We start from the raw sequence: 22324 nt of genomic DNA on the forward strand, positions 1-22324 counted from the left end.
GCATTAAAGCAAGTATTTATTTTAGCATTGTAAAAAAGCTACCAGTAGGTCACTTTTGCATCTGTTTTAAAATAAAAAGACAATATCTGCACCTTTTGATCCATGCAATATGTTACCTCAAGGCCAGTCGATCTACTCTATCAGAAGAATTCTGTTGTTTTGCAAACCGACTCTGGAGACTGAAGCTGCAACAACAGTGAAAAAAAAACCCAGCTGATAATAACCTGTTTTCAAACTGTCAGCTTCTTTCATTATTTGTCAGCCCACAAAGCATTAGTTCTGAAAGAGCGTCTGCACCCTGCTGCCCTCAGAGTGCCTCACACATTGGTTTTATTCTCAACCTGTTAAGTGACACACATTCATAAAAGAAAACATAGAGATTTATAAAGTTAGTCACTTACATGTAGTCAGCAAGCGGAGTGTATTTGTGCACGCCTTAGTCACATTTGTCTCTTGTAAATCAGAGAGTGCTTGTTTGATATTTCAGAATTAAATGGAAAGTTATGCAATTTAAATGTCATGGAAACCAGTTTGCTCTTGCATCCGTCACTCGACACTATATTAGACTCTAATTTTATCAGTACTCAACTGAGGATCTTTCTCTCTGTGTATCGTTCTCCTTCTCCCTCATTATTGTCTCACTGTCAGTGTCAGCCAGACACCCAATGCACTGTAAATGTCAGAGCTGTTTGTCATAAGTAAATTATTAATGATGACATGCTGAAAAGCCATTTTCTGCACCACAAAACCATGAGTCTGTCAAGCAATATGCAGAATGGAAAGGCAGTTGTATTGTGTGTGTGTGTGTGTGTGTGTGTGTGTGTGTGTGTGTGTGTGTGTGTGTGTGTGTGTGTGTGTGTGTGTGTGTGTGTGTCAGGGGATCAGTGGAGAAGCAATTGTTTGCACTTGCACAAAAAAAATGTCATTTAATTCAAGCGGACACATTTGTTTAATGACAGAGATGCATTTGTTTGCGCTGAGAGCGTTCGTTAAATAGTCGAGTTAGACACACTGCTGTGTTCAGCCTCTCTATTCAGTTTCTATCTCTGAACTCTCTCCTCCTGTCTGTCTCCCTGTGTTTGGATTGCAAAGTATTGTGAAGTGAAGTGACAAAATTGATGACCATCACAAGATGGAAATAGATCACGAGTTAGAGAGATGTGAGATCTGTCAGTGGATGATGGTGTCCAACTTTGACTAAATGTTGCTCTGGGGAACAAAGAGCAGACTGTGAAGGAGTGGTGGAGGGGAGTTTAGCAAAGAGGAGAGAGAAAGGATACTGATGAGAGTTGAAAATACTGAGTCTGCTGTGATGGTTTTCGTTCACAGATCATCTAGTGCACATTTAAACACTTAAGATAGGATTACTCCATGAATTACAGAACACAAAAATAAGATTGACACAAAGCAGCTACAGTAATATGGGTGAAATACAAAGTTGCCCAATTGCCCAATAAAGTAACAAAAGTACATACAAATAAAAAACATAGGTAAGCTGAGCAGAAAATCAGTTATGGCAATGACATTTACATTCATACGGTCAGGGATGATGAGATAATAAAAAGTCTATATTTCAATAAATTCTGAATGTAACGAAAACTAATGTTAAAGATCCTGTGACGAACTCTTGGTTTGTGTCAATTTTGTTGACCCCTTCAGAAAAAGTGGGACAGTTTTTTTATACTGCTCTTGTCCATATTTTAGAAATGCTGTGAAAAATAAACATCCCTCTTAATTTGAAATAAATTAACGTGAAATATCCCCAAGCATTACACCTCCCCTGCAGCAGAGATGACAGAAATTTAAAATAGGTGTGTAGTAAGAATTTTCTCTTTGATGGTCTTGTTTGCTTCTACAGCTCACATTATTAGTATTATTAGCATTAGTATTTGTTCCATAACCAAGCGGCAACCTCTGGTGTTGAAGGACGTTGTTGCGGACGTTCAAAATCCCGCAGTTTGTTGAGAATCTGTTTGAGGCTGGCACAAGGAAGTCACACACACACCACATTCAAAAAATGATCATTTTATATGTTTACAGTCTGGTGCAAAAAAACAAATTTAGTCTGATGAGTAAATGTCGTCATGCCTCTGGGGATGAATGTTTTTTATAAAGCATCCGTTTTGATTTTCTGAACAATGCGTGTTATCCATGGTTAGGTGCTCAGCTGACCTGATTGAGAGGTGGGCGCGATGCCATTATCTTCTCAGGGACTACAGATGAAACTAAGCTAGTGAGTTTAATATGGTACACACCTCTTTTCTCTTCTCAGGCTATTGTTATTTTCTACACTGTCCCTCAAACTAATTAACTAAACAAATCTGCATATATTCTATAGTTTAACCTCAGATACAAAACTTTGACAGTATTCAACTTTTAAAAAAAGATTATTGGGCTACACCCCCCTAACTCGCACACATTCATACAGCAGACAGGAACTACGGGTGATCATCTCTAACATTCTTGTAGCTTACTAGCATTTGAGAGCATTGGATCCATTAATACACCCTGTACACCTCGCTTGATAAAATATATTGTGTTGCATGTCAAGTCAAGTCTATATAGCACATTTAGAAACAGCTTCAAACAGGAAGTGCATTAAAAAACTGCCCCATAAACCCCCCCCCCCCCCCAAAAAAAAAAAAAAAATAGAGAAACAGTAATAAAGAAAATACATTTAAATAATACATCCACTGACTTATCGGCTGAATTACTTTTTTCCCATTTCACTCAATTGTGAATCTACTTTAGATCTCAACACTGTTTCCACTATTTCCCAGCTTGGGATCAATAAAGTCTGTCTGTCTGTCTATCTATCTATCTTATGGTTTCAGTAAGTTGAACCCCAAAATACAGAGACTGACACAGGACTAAAAGGTTTAACACTTGTTTAATGTTCAACTAAAAAACCCCAAGTAAGCAGTGAAGGCAGGGAGCTGGCTGGAAAGAAAAAAAACTCTATCATTTCCCTCTGGAAGCTCCGGCAAGGAAAACTGAGGCTCACCTGCGAATCTGGACACAACAAAACATAGGTAAATACAATCCAATTCAACTTTATTTAATGAAGCACTTTAAAACAACCACAGCTGACCAAAGTGCTGTACAATAAATTAACAAAGAGTTTAAAAAAGGCATAATACACAATAATTTAAAAGATATAAAAACATGACTCATGGTATGCTGTAAAATAAATAAAATCATCATCTTACTCGGTGTCAAAGGCCAGGGAGAAAAGATGGGCTTTAAGAAGTGATTTAAAAACAGACAGAGAAGGAGCCTGTTTAAGGGGCTGAGGTAGTTCGTTCCATAGTTTAGGAGCTGCAACAGAAAACGCACGGTCCCCTCTGAGCTTCCGTTTAGTTTTGGGCACCCTCAGGAGCAGCTGATCAGCTGACCTGAGGGTGCGGGTCGGTACAAGGACTAATAAGAAGCACAACATATATTCAACAACCTACAATGCTCAGTAAACATGAAGCGCACGGAGACACTACTGAACAAGACAGAATTATCTGGCAGAGTAGAGGAGAGCAGACCAGTTTCTAATACGTGAGGTGATTACTGAGTGGAGTCAGGTGTGCCTCGTCTGCTGAGTAGAGAAGCCAGCCACGCCCCCTGCCACTCACTTACCTGCAGGAGGGGGGGGGGGGAGAACAAACCCAAACAATCCTACAACTACAAACTGAAACAGTTAAACACTCTCACTTGACCTTTTTTCTTAGGTTTTATTTTAAACAGAGGATCACCTGCCCCTGTTTCCTGTCCTGCCTTGCTCCACTAATACAGCCTAGATTTTACTACCATGAATCTCCGAGCTTTCGCCCTGCTTTACTATTAACACCAGCTCGGTCTCCTGGGAAGCTCTCGATGAAATATGGACTCTGGTTCTCCCCATTCAACACCGCATGACGGCAGCTTTTTTTTCTTCCAGTTTTATTGCCTGAAAATATGGATGCATGCTGCAACAATGCGCTCTGCAGCTGTGAGTCTAAATGCATTTGGCTTGCAGGCACTTGTGTAGATCAACATTTATTATCTGTTAAATATTTTAAGACCATAGATGTGGTTACAACTCGCTTGTTACAAGGCTTGTAATAAATGACGGTTTCATGCCCAGTAATAGGTGTAATTTCATTTCACATCTCACTTTGAGTAAGAGAGTGCACTTCTAGAAGTGTGGCAGTCTTAACTGTAGCCCTGGAAAATAAACCAGAAAAATGCTCGGGGAGAATACAATTCTGGAGAACTCACACTTGATTAAGAAATCAATTATTTATTGATTCACAGATATCTATAGTCGCTGGAAAAATATATATACTGGAAATTATTTTGACTGGCAGAAGGTTTTGTCTGCTGGAGAACTACATCTTTGTGAGCGGCTTTATCTGCTAGACAGATTCTGCCCTCCGGGTTTGACCTCTTGCACCGCTCCCATGATATGAGACCATTAAGCACGGGAAGTAACCGGCCCTATCAACCTGTTGCTTTGTCATGTGTACATTCACACAGGCAAATAAAACACTTTAGACACAGATGTGACACCTTTTACCTGCCTTTAAAATAGAAATATCGGCTAACTTGAGAGGAAGAGGAAGTGATATTATTGCCAGGTTGCGAAAGTTACGAATAAAATCTAAATCTCCTAAATGTATTATTTCTATTAAAGAAACCAAAGTAAGGTTTTATCAATATATTTACAGCAGGATAGAGCTTGATTATATCCATTGAAATGGGATAGCAGCTCTCAATGTTAGTTTCTTTAATGTCTACGGGCTGCATTAAAGATGACCTCCACATGTTGACACACAACTTCAATACTTTATTTAAATACAAGCAGCCTTGTGTGAATGGGCAAGCTGTTTAATTTCTTTACATAAATGTTGAAACACGCCAGAGTGCCTTATGTGTCTCTGGACATTAAAGTGCTGACACGATGAGGAGAATAAATGTGTGCCCCGTCAAACACCTTCAATTCTGTCCCGCCCGTTGATTCAAAGCTTCAGATTTAAATATCAAAGATCAATCTGCTGTGTTCAATGCCGTTTGCTCATTGGAGCAAATAATGCCTTTGTAGTGCAACAGGATTTCTCTGAGCCACTGGCGCTTTTTAAGCCAAATGGTTTTAGTAGAGAGCTCAAGCTGTGTCTAAATTGCCCTTGTTGGTCGTATTTTTAAAATTGGAATTCTGTAATAGGTTTGTGTAGAATGTGAAAAACATCCAGATCCACACATTAGCCAGTGTTGGAGACTTGTACACAGGGAAAAGCCCAGTGTGTGTGTGTGTGTGTGTGTGTGTGTGTGTGAGAAAGTCCATCACATCCATTTCGCTCCGAAACCAGAGGGAGTTGAAACGTTGCAGCTGCCTGACATATTTTGCTCCAGGAGGGAGCAGGTCTGATAAATGGAGAGAAGGATGCTGGGTAAGCAAACTGAGCCATCATCAATATATCCAACAAAGCAGCAAAGTGTGACTCTGGCAGCGTGTGTGTACGTGTGACCCCTAGTGGAGCTGCTATGAAGTGCTCAGACAGGCTCATGCATGCATTCATGAAACAAATAAATGGAGTTCAGCCTGTGAAGTAATCACTTATTATTGCACAATGTCATTTGGAGTAAATGGGTGATTGAAAGAAACTTCAAAGTCTAACTGCAGGGGTTCATAATGGAGCTGGATAATTAAAATCGATTTTTGCAATGGTGCAAATAGAAAGAAAATCATTTTTAAAACCTTTTTTTATAATTTAGCACCCTGTACGCCATACTGATTAATTAATTAAATAAATCCGTAGCAAAGAACACAGAGAACTGATTAATTATTCTTCATTTCAAATCTCGAGCCAAAGTTTTATTTGATCCTGTCTGAGTTACATTTGTGGTATTTCGCCCACCAGAGGGCATTCATTATGATTCACAGCAGCATCCGATGAGATTTTCTGCACAGTATGTTTTACAGATCAGAGAATCCGCTACTTTAGAAGCTATTAGAGAATTATGTGGGGAAACACTGTCATGTTGACTAAAATCTCCAACTCACCAGATCCAGAGCTGTCGGGACACATTTAATGGTCTGTGTAAAACAGAACCATACAAAATTATTAAATAGATTAGCATGGATTCGGGCTAATTTCCAGTGACTGAGCAAAATTTGAGAAAATCTAAAGAGTTGCTTGATATTCATTTGGTAGTTTTGTGGGATCAGGAGTCTTTAGCAGTCAAGATGGGGAATTTTGACTAGGTTCCTGTTTAAACCTTTACCCTCTCTTCTTCTGCACTTTGAATGCTCACATGCAGCCAAACAGCCGTATATGTTTATGACTAGCAGGTCATTGCACACCTCTGTGGTAAATTTACAGCCTGCCTGTTGACAAAATTGATTTGTCTAGCTGCCAGTTTGTTTATTAACACTCTTTTCATTCACTCTAATTTTGAGCGGGCAAGATATATGGATCGTTTATTTTAAAACCCAAATGACCAAGCAGTCACTGACAAAGCCTAATTCATGGCTTTTTTTAAATTGTCATCTGCCTCCTTTATATTTAAAGTAATGATGGATTTCTGTAATTCATATTCTTATAGCTTTTTCATTGCTGTGTTTTTAAAATGTGTGGACTAAAAGACCTTGGACAACCAGGGTGTTAAGCGTAATAATGATCTGATAGTGTGTTTTGTGTTTTTCTCATCCTTAGCTCTTTCATCTTTTTCATGTGATATTTTTCAAGTATCTCTTCATATGGAGGCAGCCATGAAAAATCTTGTTGCTGAAAAAATGCTTAAACTCTATTCTTCCTGTAAGACATCACATCACTACTTTCTTATTAATCTAATTTCTAAGATTTTTCTGGGAATTACACTCACTGAGCCTATAAAGGGTTGAAACTTGTGAAGACACCCTCAAATATTCATGCCAAGCTAAGACAGACTGTAAATAAAACGGACATTTTCCCTATTCTTTAAATGATAAATAATTGAAATGATCCAAATGAAACCATGATGCAGTGCCTCCATTAGTCACTAGATGGAGATGATCATGCAGAAAACTCTGCTTAAATATGTCTAAAAAAATACAAGGTTGAGCTACATCAGACCACCATCTGTATGCATAATGTGACAGTAATGTTAAAAGTCATGGCAATTAGGTTGAGAATGATTTATGAAATATGCCATATATATATATATATACATTTTATTTAATGGCGCCTTTCAAGCCACCCAAGGTCGCCTTACAGTGGATAAAAGCAGTACAGGAGGTTAAAACCAAACATAAAACAAACAAAAGACAGGTGTATTGTGAAGTGAACAGTTACAGTGAGTATGCCACCAGATGTCATCTGCATTGATGATGACTTTTTGCTGACTTCCATTTTCTCTCTGATTAACTGTTTATCTCATTAACTGTTGAAATATCATGCTTAATATTCGGCTTTATTAAAAGATGTAAAGTTTTTCAGAGCTTTCTGTAACAGTCATTCATTCAAACATAAATTATTAACCCAAATATATTTTATTAACTGTTATTTTAATATACTGTACTAGGACAACAATAAACAACTTAACTATGTTTAATTTGCCTTTTTAACGAAAGGTTAAATATGAGTAATGTTTATAACCACACTTAAATAAGGAGGCTATATTTCAATGATCAACTTTTGAGACTCATCCTCACAGTTAGATTTGCTCCACGGTCTGTGAATATACTTGAACCTTGAACACTTAGACATATCTATGGGGCTTGTATTGTAGACTCCTGGGGGGCAAAGAGTTAAGGAAAGTAGCAGCCTCCATTGTGGGGCTGCAACACCATCTCTTCTAAGCGATGTATTTTTACATCACCTGACAACCTCAGCAAACCCAGGACATTATGATAAAGTTCAAGTTTTGGGTAACCTACATGTGACCCTTAAACAGCAGCACGACTCTCATCACTGTTTCAATCGCTTAAAACAGCTTAGTCCTTCTCAGAACTTAACTTTGGCGATGTTTACATTGACCCTGCCTACTGAAGTTGTTGGATCAATAATGATGCTGTTTTAGAAATCAAGGGAAAGAAATTCTTCATGAAACTAGCTTATTAGCTAATAACGTTACCTGATGTTAGCATCACTGTTTGTGTTGAGGAGAAATAAGGATTAAGAGGGAGGGGGGTTTGTTTTGTTTTTTTTGACAGGAACAAAGGAGAATCTCTTAACATTTATCCACAATCTCCTCCTCTCTGGTTTTTATTCATCAGATGGGATCCTGTAGAAGTACAACCTTGGTTTGTCTTTTTATTAATTTGTGTGTACAAAGAAAATCTTACTTTTGTTTACAAATTAAAAAATAAGACTAAATAAATGATAATAAATAAAACACCTAGGTTGCAATCGACTATATCCGGCATATAGTAGTAGATATTCTATCTTGCTTGCCAGTTGGTGGACGTGCTATATGTGTGTGAGGCCATGTGAAAGATGCAGAAAATCACAATTATAGTTTCTGACATATTTATAACTGCTGGATTGTTGGACTCTGTGGTCAGTAGTAAAGCGTCCTTTCCTAGTCAATAAGCTAACTACAGCAGATTCAGAAGTCTACATAAAGGGTGAAAGACATTCTTCTCAAACTCTTGAAGAGCCTCTCTATCAGACAGCTGTAAAACACCAGTGTTTCTGTTTACAGCATTCACTGCCCACTGTTGCTGTAACCAAACCAAACCTGCAATATGTCAGAAACCAGGTTAACCACATGCCTGTGGACACAGTCATTTGTCTTGACACAGTGATAATTCGGATCCCTGTGGGGAACGATGATTTATATAGCTTATTCTATAAAATGTAGGGTTACAGCTGCAGATTCACAGGGCTGAGAATGGGGGCCATGTCAGTTCAGTTGCTAGGAAACAAGTGGGAGGACTACAACAGTGAAAGGCAGGATCTGGGTTGGTTAAACACAGAAATAGGGGAGCGAGGGGGAGAGGGTAAGACAGCTGAGGAGATAGGGGAGTGTAAGACAGAGAGAGAGAGACAGGCAGAAAAATCATACCACAGGGTAAATATGTTTCCTCATATTTCCTATGGGTGCTGATCAAGGCGAGAAAGAAGATCAACACTGCTGCTATTTTTATGATGAGCTATTACAGAGAGATGACTATTGATTCTACTAAGCTCCACTTGTGATTATTATTCCTGTTTCTATGATCAAACACACTCTCATAGATTTACAAATGGGGGTACTTGTTTAATTTAACATTAAAAAAAAAATCCACTGATGAATACAAAACCACACACACACACACACACACACACACACACACACACACACACACACACACACACACACACACACACACACACACACACACATACACATACATACATACATACATTCTGGTCCTCTCATGTTTCAACCATTACCATCTCAATAAAGCTAAATATAGTCCAATCCCTCAGCCCCTTTATCTCAGCACATCAGTAGGGGTGGCTTTGTTGTCCCTTTCTCCCTCTGTGATAAGCCTGAGCGTGTTTGTATTGTGCAGAATTTGTGGGACTGATCAGCACTCAAGTACTTTTGAGGGATCTCGGTCAGTTTTTGGAGATTCTGGCATTACCAGTTATTATAAGTGGTGGTTTATTTTAATGAGCATTGACATTTTCTTCCCACTCAAGAAATCACATGCAAGTAATAAATAAATTATTAACTATAAACTGATTCAACTGATTGTTTTTACACACAAGGGGACATTTTATTTGCAGCAGAACACCAAAGACAACAAACACAAGTAAAGCATCATTGTACAAATACAAATGACAAAACATTGTAATAAAATCAGTCGGGAGCTTGTGCCAAAATGGTAATTCCTACCAAGTTAGTAAATATTGAAGGTTCTGCTTGTCTTTATAACATTCAGTCTGTCATGGCTCGTGTGTTGAAAAAACAGGGAGCTGGACCCAACTGCAGATTAAACAAAGTTCATCAAAATCAAACCTCAAAAAAAATTAGACAAACCAGGAACACAGGGAGACAACTGACAAACGACAATGAACTGACACAGAAGGGAAGAAACACCCAGACTAAATAGACACAATGGTAATCAGACAGGTGAGACTAATGACAAAGGAGAACAATGAGGGCCTTCTGACTGGAGGGAAACACACAGACGCAGGATTTACTCAACACTGAGGGTAACTACAAAGTGAATCATGAAACACTGAAGACACACAGAACTCACGACTGTAACAAGAACATATATAGGGACACAAGGAAGAAATAACACAATAAAACAGGAAACACTGAAGACTAAACAATCAACACCAGGAAACATTCCTTTCAAGAAAGAAGCAACACCAGGGATGACACACCTCAAGAAAGACAACTAAGCAACAGTTGGAGAGAAAATGAGGACTAAAACAAAATAAATCTGAACTCCGAAATACAAGTAAACAAGACAAAACTATATGACACTATTAGGCAAGCCTCTAAAGTTAAAGTTTTTGTAAAACACAAGAACACAAGACGCAACAAAGAGTTTCAATCTTTTCATAAAATTAACCATCCGTAACTTAACATGTTTGTTATTTTATTAAGCGTAAAAAGAGAACTCCACGTTTTTTTAACTCCATGCTCCTTCCACAAGTTAAATGATTATTAGAGACTCGCTCTCTGTTGGGTGTAAAAAGTGGATACACACAGGAATTAGAAAAGGTTGTGGTGGGAAAGAAAAAAAATTCAATCAGCCGATGTTCTTCAGGGACCAGCCCTCGTAGAGGAACAGAGAACAGAGCCTCTTAATGAATGAACACAGTGTTTGACTGTGTACGAACAGCAAACTCTGAGCAGACAGGGAGTTATGGCTCTGTGGTCAATTATGAAGCTGCTGCCTCTCTCTGTGTATAAATACTCTGCCACATATACAATGTATTTTCAAACACTGAACATGCATGTCATTTCTGAAACAACAAAGTGTCTTTTTTGATGCAAGTTTGGGGAAATTAAGGTGCTTTTGTTGTACACTTTTTTTTCAACTCTCTACTTTAAACATTTTCCCCACTTATGTTCATCACACTTTTCTGTTCCCATGTTTTGTAAATAGAGAACATCTATGTCCAAGTTAGTTATGAATAATGTGAATATCAGAGAGAAGTCAAATACAGTCATTTTGAAAGTTGGGCATCTTGCTATTTAAGGACTGCAAGCTTGTATAAAAAACACTTCACTCAAAGGAGATGTGTTTGTGTCCTGCACCTTCTGATTGTGTGTTGAAGTCTGGTATTTTTTCAAGTTTTGCCTTATTAGTGCTTGTTAGTGCTCTTGAATGTGTTTGTGATAAAGAAATGTACCGTATTATTGTTATGCTGTACAGGCAGCCGCAGAATATAAACATTAATGCAAACATTTATTGTCACAGTTCACGGGCAGAAAACAGGGAGGAGGACCCAAGTGCGGAAAAAAACTAAGATTTATTTAAACAAAAGTAAAAACCAAAACTTACTTATATAATAAATCCAGAATTCCAAAAACCAAAGTAAATTCAGGGAGCGGAGGGAACAAACAACAGGCAAAGACTGACACTCATGACAAAGTACAAACCAAACCAACAGACTGCAAACAATCTACAATGAACCAACAGAAGGTGGGAAGGAACACAGAGACTAAATAGACATGGGGTCATCAGACACAGGTGAGGACAGCCAGGTTAATCAAGACAGGCGGGAAACACACAAGAAGCAAAGAACACAAGACCAGAACACTGAGAAAAACTACAAAGTAAAACCTGACATCGAAAACACAAGCTAAACCAGATATTACAAAATAAAACAGGAAACACTTAAGACTAGACTATGAAACATTAAACACCAAACTAAGAACCTTAAAACACAAGTAACACAGGAAACAAACTTTCAGACAACATAGAAGGACACAAGGATACAGGGAAACACACTAAAGACTAGGACTAAATATAAATCAGAAAACACTTACATACAGGGAAACACAAAGGAAAACATGAGAACTAAAGACAAGACAGGAAATCAAAACTAAGTCATGACATTTATAACTAAATATTTCAGTCACAATGTGCTATTATTTGAGATTATAGGAGAAGGCTGGACACCATATCTGTGTCAGGGATTCCTTTCCAATAAAAAGCCTGACAATGATAGGTAGAAAACTATTATTCTACTTCAGCCCAACACAATTCCAACAAAGTTTCAAGCTAATGTTGTCTCTTCAAAGTTTGAAAAAGAAAATAATAATACACTTAGTGACTAGGGTCTGTGGTCAGTGGTGATTCATTGTGGACCCCTCCAAACCAGTGTTCACTATTATTTTCCTCTTTTCTTTTTTCACTCATAGTCAGATAATTCCTCTTCATTTCACGATCATGGAAAAATTTGGGTTTTTACAGCAATATTGCATGCAACACTTATTTGCAACATTTTGAGGGAATGCTGTGGTTGTCAGCAGTTAAGGGCCCCCTACAGGCCTGGGGGCCCAAGCCTTGCCTGTTGACAATCAGCACCTCTGGTGACAACAGAGCTGTAATGGAATAAAATGGATGGAGTGGGGCACTCACAAATCTGTGTGTGTGTACTGTCTGTGTGTGTATAATATGCTTTTGTAATGGCACACTTTAAGTCCCTCCCCCTGGCTGCTCGTGTGTTCTGCATGTTTATGAGAATGTGTTGACATGTCTTGCTCGGTCATACTCACAGATTCCTTGCATGACGTCTCTCTATCTCTCTGCCTGTTTATCCGTGTGTCTGTGCATTTCATATTGCTCCCTGTGTAAATATTTTGTCTTATGCTGAAGGTGTTAATCACCACCAAACTAGCTGTCAGCACTTACACTCTACCAATTACATTACTTGTCATTTAGTCAATGATTAATCTTTCCCATTTTTTAATTTAAACTGCTTCAAAGGGAACAAAAATGAGAAACAACCAGCCATCATTAATAAGCTGTAAAGACTCCAGGTGGCATGAGTTTTCAAAGAAATGTGAGCTTATAGTATTTATTAAGATGTAACAGTTTTTAAATCATTTTGCAGTCTTTTAGATTTTGTAACAGACCCATTTCCTTTTTCCAAGACTTGATGTTGTTTTATTCTCTGTTTTCCTGCACTTTTACTTATTTTGTGAGGTCCTCTTGTCTTTGCTGACTAAGCACATGTCAGGAAACTGAAGTTGTCTTGAGGTTTCAGAATCTGATATTTTTAGCTGACTGTATAGCATTGAGCTGCACAGTGTCATGTTAATTTGTCATCTTCTTACTCCTCAGCTACAAATCCTAACGTTGGAATTGGTTGTAAATTCCAACAACAAAACCAGGGAAAAGTAAACATTAATGCAAACCAATTAATTTTCCATAAATGTTTTGTAAGATGTTCATTTAAATCGGTTAAATGAGTTACACTCTAAGATTGAAAAGCATTGAAGATGTGTGATTCTCACAGAATGAGTTGGATGAGTCATCTCATAACCCATGTGAATAGAAGTTTTGTGATATGGATGAAATTTCTCACGTCAACCAAACGTCTCAAGTAAACACACGTAGACCACATTTAAAAGGAGTCTTTACCTTCTCTCGATACTTTCGATCCTCGGTGTATGTTGCTAATTTAGTTAAAGGACTTTTAAGTGAGGCCATCGAGGCCTGGGAACTACAGATGAAAAGTAGCGTTTTGGCTCATTCAGGCATTTCTACCCATGTATAATCATGTATTTTATTATTTTTGCACTGTCCCTTTCCTAAATAAACTGAACTAAAAATAATGGACAGGTTGTAGATACAACCTACAAGGTATCTCAGTTCACAGGTTCTATTTTAAAAGTGTAATCTTTGTTTCCACCTCAGTACAAAGACATTAAGTCCCATTACTCGAGCGAGGACTGTCAAACTGACACCATGACAGCAGGTAACCTTGGTAAACCTGTGTTCATTACCTAGATTTCTGCAAGCTACATCTCCCTTAGTGCCAGGCTAAGATTCTCCAACATTGACAACATGTGAAGCATGTCAAGCTAAGTCCTCTGATAATATTCTGTGACCTTCTGTGGTTTTTGGAGTGTGTACGTTTATATGAAAATGTTAACTACTGTCTTCATGGCTTGTCAGAAAGTGAGAAATCAACGAACACGTATGAACAGGCAAGTAACCTTGATGAACAAATAAGCAAGCGACAGTGCAAAACAAAAATTCAACAATAGATGAGGACAATAAGAAGAAAATAGTCAACGTTTTAGAAGGAAATACTGTCTGAAATAACAAGATAGAAATTCTTTTAAAATATAACACCAACATCAACAGATAATCTATGATTATAGAAACGAAGCCTCTTCAAGAACTGTAACTCAGTGGGGCTGTCGTTGCCCTGTTCTCAGTACTTTTCCATTCAGACTGCCTTCCTCTCGCTCTACCTGTCAGCCACACCCTCCTCTGCTCACCTGCTCTCTCAGCTGCAGCTGATCAGTTATTAGGCCACTACATAAACTGCTGCTCCAAACTTTTTCATTGCCAGATCGTCATCACATCCAGCGGTTGCTCTTGGACTGATCTCCTGGTACTGACCCTGCTTGCTTTGGACTCACTTTCTCTGTCAAAACACCGGTAATTACCTCAGACTTCTGTCCCCGACCACAACTATTGCTTCAGCCTCTTCCAGTTCCTGTTTGTCTTTTTTCCGGTGTGTGTGTGTATGTGACCATGTATGTTAGTTTCCTGTCCTGCTGCAATTAGATCCGTACACTGCCTGTCACAGGTGTGAGAGTCTGGATACAATAAAGGACAATTTTTGAGGATTCAGCCTTGGTTCTTTAAAGGGACTGCAATATGACGCTTTTTGCATCACATGAAGAAAACTTTCAAGCAAAGAAAAACACATTTTTCTTGTCTCAGGGCAAAATGAGGGCTGGATTCATGACCATTCAACACTACTACCATGTTTCTAATGATACAAAGCTTCATGTAAATGGGTGAAGTATCCCTTTAAGTGAAGATCACTCGGGGATATTTTCAATGTTAATTAGTGAACCATGCACACTCACCTGGGCCTCTTTAGCTTTCGTTTAAGCTGTGTCAAGGTGTCTGTAAGTGCGAGTCTCTTGAAACATACCAGTGTTACAATACTAGAAACCCTTCAAAGCAATTAGTCAAATAAATAAATTCAAATAAATTCAGTATGTTTAAGTTAGTTTGATTTAGTGCATTTTCATTTAATGACGAAAGAAAAAAATCATCAAAGTAAACTCCAATAAATAGACATGCATTTCCTGTAAGTTTCTATTTTTACTTTACCAACTCCCAATTACCATGATTCAACTTAACCCCTCAGCCATGGCTCCAACACTTTCTCTTCATGCATTTGACAATTTTGTAGCACTCACTTATTGCTGCACAGAGGAAGATAAATAAATAACATTTCCATCACATATAGGCAAGCAACAGAGATTTCAACGTGATTGGATTTACGTGTTACTTCACATACTTTTTTAAAAAATCTATCTGAGTTCTATTTTTAATAGTGTTTATCGCTGTGTGTTGGAGCACAAATGTGTGAGAGGCCACACACCATTGATCACTACCTTTGTTATGCCACCATCAGTGTCATTCTTATGGGTAACTCTCTTGTGACGCTTCTCTCCAACATCAACAGCTTATTATCTCACTAATATCATCATCATACACATTGCTTCAAGATAGCTTGTTAACTTTTCTTGCCAAATGAATGAACTGACTTCATTGTCTCCATGGGGAAAGTCTTTTTCACATTACCGCATACTCTCTAAACAGACAAGTGCCATCAAAGAACATACATACACAAACATACAGAATAAAACACAATGTCTATGACAGCATGATGAACAGTACAATAACAGTATGATCATTATGGTGGCCCACAAATTATTATTGCTCAAATCAAAAGCTATGGAGTAGTTTATGAAATTAAGAGCATACTGTACATTAACCTAATACTACTTTGGATAAAAACCAACCCAAGTGAAAGTCTTTTTCCAATACTATGGTTTGTGACCAAATATACTGAATTCATGAAGATCTCTCTTTTTTTTTTACTTGTTAAAGAATGTATTCGAAGCATTGCTGTACTGAACTTCACTTTCACTGAGCTTTTAGCATTGCCTTAAGCTCTTAGTGATGGTTGATCTTAATGGAGGACAGCAGGAATGTCTCCAGACCTTGGGTTGCCAAATTGTGGCACAAGGGGTGATTTTGTGTACATAGACACACACACACCTGAAGAGTTAACAAATGATCCTTTTTTTGCAAGTGAGATAGTGTACAGGAGTTTGCTTCTTCCTGCCCTACACACCTCTATTATGAAATAAATGTGCTGAATAAGGGACTAAAGAATAAGCTGTATCAGTCTTAACACATGGCTGGTTTTGCTCTTTTGGAGGGATTTTGTTATGGTTTGAATGTATACCCAAAAGCAGTCAAGGCAGCAAAATTGAAGGGCTTAAGGTTTTATTGGGCAGGTAGAGACTTGGTGGAGGAGACCGATGGAGATAATCTGGTTCAGTAGGCAGACAGAGGGTTAGTGAAATGATTTGCAGGTGAAGCAGACTGCATGGAGGAGATGGCACAGGTGGAAATCTGGACAAGAGGAGAGAAAAGGTAGAACTCACAGGAAAAAAAACACTATTAGACTAACACTTTCAGAGCAGCCGATCTTAGCTATCACTAGACTGAATAATCTGGCTATGAGTAGAGTTGAAATGAAGGTCTTGTACTGAGGCTGATGAGACGATACGCTGCAGGTGTGAGACGTCACAAGGTGCTTTATTGAAGCCGCCACGCCCCCCAAAGACACACAAAGACAAAGGGGAGGGAGACCTAAGGGAAGACAAACAGGATCACAGCCAGAGTCGTGACAGATGTGTGAAATCTAAGCCTTGTTTGTAAAAGAAATACGAATAAAAATGATAGCCTAGTACATTTGATCATTTCCAGACGTGTCAGAACAGCACGACTCCCCTCACTATCATGTCTTGCCACTGGCTCTAAACCTTGTAATTAGTCAGAGATGCACGTAGTTGTCCTCCAGAGTGTCTTTGCTGGCGCCGGCTTTCTCACAACAGGTGTTTATGGTTCTCCTCTCAAGATCTGACGCGTGACTAGCATTCAGTTGGCTTGCCCTGACTGAGACGTGACCACGCAAAGTGAACAACACAAGTCAAAAACCAAAATCACAATGTGGCCCCTTCTTCAACGGTAGTTGATCCTCCACATGTAGGCTATATTATAGGATTCTTAAGCATGACGTCGGCAAAGCTTTTAATTGGTTTACAACACATAGTCCATGATGTATTTTCGTCAATATGGCATTGGAATAAATGATTTAAACAGTGACTTTTGTGAAATAAATGCATTGCTATATAATGTCTTTTTCCTCTTGACGTTGACGTGCCTCACTAGATTTACACTTAATAGACAGCATATGTGGGCTTTGGAAGAGGTGAGGAGAGGTGTGTCGATCCTGTCGCAATAGAAGACACTGCTTCTCTCAGAGTGCTGGGTAAATGATACTTCCCCCACTATCCCACTGCACACAAGAGGACTGATGGTTTGCTCTCCCGTGACAAGTAGTTGACAGCTTGTTTTGTGCGCGCTGTTTCAGGGGAAATGTGGTGGAAAAAGTCCCAAGTTTTTTTCCCTTTTTTTCCGGGCTGCCTCCTATTACGCATACAGTAGGAAGGGGCTCTATTGTGGTCAGCAGTGTAGAGGAGAAAGGACACAGACAGAAGTGATGTGTTCTAAATTTACATTGTGGACTGTCGCTAGTTATTTAAAATGCATGGAACAACCTGCATCGCTGCTTTTCGCTCAGGGGACTGAGGATGAGGCTGAAGACGTGACCTGTTGCAGCCTCTCTTGGAGCTTTTGGTGTTTGGATGGATACAACGCTGCACCATGAATCAGTTTTCCGAGCATTGTTTAAGACGGTGGCTTTTTAAATGAGGAGAAATCAAACAACTTTTTTATGATCTGTGTACATTTTTACGCAGAGTGCATTTTAATTGGGATTTGGACGTGCTTGTTTGATTTGGCTTCACGGTGGACCGAATGAAGAAAAAACGTTCATATTTCGTAACGATTTTTGGGTCTATGAACTATGACTTGGGGTGTTTTTGCAAGTAAAACTGGTGATGGACGTTAACTGATCGGGAATAAACCCCCAGCTTCGAAACGCGCGCAGCACCGCGCCCTGCATAGGAGACTGTAACCTCCTTTCTCTCCCCTGTCCCCCTTCCTTCCCTTTGACAGAATGGCTCGGTTTGGAGACGACGTCCCGGGCTTGTTGAGCTCTGGTGATGGAGGGTCCGAGCGCAACCGGACCCGCGATGGGGCGGCCGTTTCCACAGGTGGGATCTCCCCAGCCTTCAAGCAGACCAAAGCGCAGCGAGCTCGCACCATGGCCCTGTACAATCCCATACCGGTCAGGGAGAACTGTTTCACCGTCAACAGGTCCCTCTTCATCTTTGGCGAGGACAATGTGGTCAGGAAGTACGCCAAGAAAATCACTGAGTGGCCATATCCTTTTGTGCTTCATGGTGCAAGCGAAGTGTAAGGGGTACTAACTAACACACTAAGCCTGATGTGCGAAGTGTAGAAGGTGGGTAAACTAATTACGACGGCCACAAAAATAGTACATTTAGTGGGCTCCTGAATACACTGTTTATATTTTCTCGCCAACTTATTCAACCACAATTACAAAATGCGCAAGTCCTTACACAACCAATTACCAGTTTGTGTCCTAAGTATCTCTGAGCAATGGAGAGTCTACGTGGAATTTCAGCACCATGGAGAGCACAATGCATGTCATATTGAGTGCATGAACACAAGCTCTCACGCGTACACAAACATGCACACTTGAATGTTTGAATAATTTAATACAATCAAATAATCAAACACGATTAAATCCAAGACTTTTCAAGTGTACATTCTTTTTCATCTAAAAGTTGAAGTCATTTATGATCAATGTAGTTAACCTTAATTCTAAGGAGACCAACTTATTTGCAGCAGTTGTTTATAGATAGTGGGCAGGAAAAAAACAAAACAAAACTGTGTTTTTCTGTAAATGTCTATCAGAAAATCTATGAGGTCATAATGTTGCTCCCAGCTGACTGTTCCTCCTGATGAGTATTTATACAGCAAATATCTCACACACAATTGGAGCTGCAATGATCGAGAGATTAATTGACTATGTTGCTGCTTTTCATCGTGTTGTATCATTGAAATGAACATCAGGAGACAAAAAAGACATTTGAAGACATGTCATTTTTGCATATAGAAATCGTGTGTAGAGGCATTTTTTATTTATCATTTTACTTATAAAGACCTAATAAACTATGTCATTAACTGTTGGCAATTAAATAATAGAGTGAGATAATCAACATTTGAGTTACATAACCTGTTTGTTTTCTGTAATTGTCTCTTCAATAATGGCTATTAGGCAGCAATATCCAACCTCTTTCTTATATTCCTGAAAAGGGAGGGTCTTTTTTTGTATTCTGTTCCTGCGGAGCACAATCACTCACAAATGTCCGTATGTGTGTGTTTGCGTGCTGCTGCTGTATGGCTCTCCAGGTGTCTGGGCCAGGTGAGGCCCCTCCACTGCTATTGTCCTGCTCAGCAGCTTCCTGGCTGAGTGACTGGCCTACTGCTGATTTTAAATACCCAGCTAATAGAATGAGTGCAGCTCTATTGTTGTTTACTCTGGGTGTGTACATGTCCTTTGGAGCCCAAATTAGAAAAGGGATGAATTTCAATCAACAGCTGAGGAAAAAAGTGTGTGTGTGTGTGTGTGTGTGTGTGTGTGTGTGTGTGTGTGTGTGTGTGTGTGTGTGTGTGTGTGTGTGTGTGTGTGTGTGTGTGTGTGTGTGTGTGTATTACAGATATGTATGCTCCTATGGTACCATTAATAGTACATCCAATGGGACATATACTCTGTTTCAAGAGTACAGTTGGCATTACATCCAAACACTAGTGACCAGAAGGAACACAGGCAGACTGTATAACCTCCAGGTTAATGTGCTGTTGTGGAGGGAGTGTCTTATTACATCTAATGAGCTCTACTGTATCTGATTAACAGACATTAACAGGAATTATATGTAATGATGTCTGATCACTGTGCCATGTGCTATTACGAGAAGTCATTAGTCACAGACTTATACTATATTATATTGTTTGTTGATATGGTTTTGGAGGGAGTGTTACTGAGCTGAGTGATGTTTGGGTCTGGACAGCATGAACTGTGGTTGTGATGAGAGGCATTATTTAGTAGATGTGAAGATGCATCCACATTCAAAACACTACAGTAAAATGCACAAAATATAACAGGTTTATTAAATAATACACACTTGATTGCATTTCTTTATTTCAAAATGTTCTCAGAATAAATTCTTGTGGCATTTTTTTCTGAAAGCAGTATTTAAAAGTGTAGTTTACAAAACATTTGAAATAGCAGTACCACAAATATAAAGTAAAAGTATCATGCATGCTATTTATGCTTCAGCCTGAAACAGCCATTTCTTTTTGGTCACTTAGATGCAGCATGAACAAGTTGTGAACGTAACGTGACAACTAACTTGTAAGCAAACGGATGCCTATATTTACACAACAAACAGCTATGTAAAACATTGTAATTCATAGATAAAAATCAGGGAGAGAGAAAGTGGGGATTGATGTAAAGTAAAGGAGCCACAGGTTGGATTTGTACCCAGGTAGCCCTCTTGGAGGATCATAGCCTCAATACAAGGGACATGTGCCCTATACCCACTGCACCACCAGTGCAAGACACATAACCCTGGATCGGTCCAGCTGTTTCATTGTATGAATCGGGAGAGTTACTTCTGATGGTCTCTCTACATAGCAACCACTGCCATCAGTGTGTAAATGTGTAGTCAGAAGACTAGAAAGGGCTATACAAGTCCATTTACTATTTACCATCGAGTGAATGTATTTCCAATATAAAACCTCTGTTGTTCTTCTGTGCTGCACTGTTCCTGATCCTGAGGAGATTATTCTGTTCCAGAACAGCAAACTACTCTGTGTGTTTGCCAGCAGGTTATAGATTTCATCTGGCGACTGTTTGGTGCTGACCAGGCATACAAAGGGAATTCAGAGCCGGTTAATATAGTGAGATGAAAGATCAGAATGACAGATATTACAACACAGTCAGACAACACTTAACAACATACAATAAAAATGACAGTGAACAATGCAGTGATCAGACTTTGGTGTAGGGACACATTAGATTAACATTTATATGCATTTAGTACTGAAATAGTTTGCGGATTAAATATTATGGAGGAAAAGCAGCAAGTCATAAGAAATAATGATGTTCATTAACATTTGTCTTCGTAAAAAAGAGTCAGCTGGAGATGCATGTATGCTTGTGCATCCACAGAATGCTGTCAGAGAGAGAGTCTGGACAAAGACTAAAGAAATGTACATTTAGGAGAGTAACAGAAGGGACGGGGGAGGACTCTGATGCTTGTGCTGGGTTTAGAGATGGAAATAAAAGGGGAAATTCTGAGAAAAATATTATTTTCCATCTCAAATGCCAAATGTTAATGCCATAACATATGCTTTGAACAACTACAGACTTTCTATGATATTCACATAACTCCATAGCCCGGAACAGCACTCATTAGTGATCATATTAACAGGAGTCTCTTCCTCTCTCCCCCACAGTGCAGAGATACAAACACACATGCACACACACAATCTCTGCAGGACATGTGCTGAAGGTTACATGTGCTGAAGGTCAGTTTCACGTTTAGTGTAAAACTTGCCGCTCTTTCCAAGAGGAGCTCTTCTCCCTAACTGCTCACTTTACAGTTGATGATCAGTCCAGGGATCAGACAGAGGTTCCTGTGGTAGTGTGTCTCACACTGGAGCTTTAGCGCTTTTGGGGCTTCTGGCATCATCACACTGTTTTGTTATTGTAGAGAGTGCATTATCTCTCTTTTACGCCTGTGTGCAAACTCACATGCGTATGGGGTGGTTTATTTTGTGTGCACCTGAACTACTGATGGGAGCATGGCAGGGAAGAGTCAGGGCTAATTAAGCCCACAGCCTGAGTTTACAGTGGCAGGCAATGTGAGGACTAGCAGCTGCTCCTTCTGTCTGATCCCCACTGGGATGTCATGCAGAGGGAAGTTTCCCATTGAGAAGGAACACTTTTAAATAATTGATTGTTGGATTTAATAGTTTCATCGGAAGAAAAATGGAAAACCGTGGGGTCGTTGGATTTAGTTTTTATCCTTATAATTAAGCAGTCAGGTAGGTGAACACTTAACACAGCAGAATATCCCGCTGCATGTTTAAGAC

The 22324-nt window shown here is 39.1% G+C and overlaps 1 protein-coding gene across 1 annotated transcript in view; it reads left to right on the forward strand.

Moving 5' to 3' along the window:
- The window catches only part of cacna1ea (calcium channel, voltage-dependent, R type, alpha 1E subunit a), a 90136-nt gene that overhangs the window by 15611 nt on the left and 52201 nt on the right, over positions 1-22324 (forward strand). The window contains exon 3 of the mRNA XM_079350473.1: positions 18254-18519. Coding sequence (XP_079206599.1) covers positions 18254-18519 — 266 coding nt within the window. The remainder of the gene's footprint in view (positions 1-18253; positions 18520-22324) is intronic.

Source organism: Symphodus melops (assembly GCF_947650265.1).
Source record: "Symphodus melops genome assembly, chromosome: 8".
In the NCBI taxonomy this organism is placed as follows: domain Eukaryota; kingdom Metazoa; phylum Chordata; class Actinopteri; order Labriformes; family Labridae; genus Symphodus; species Symphodus melops.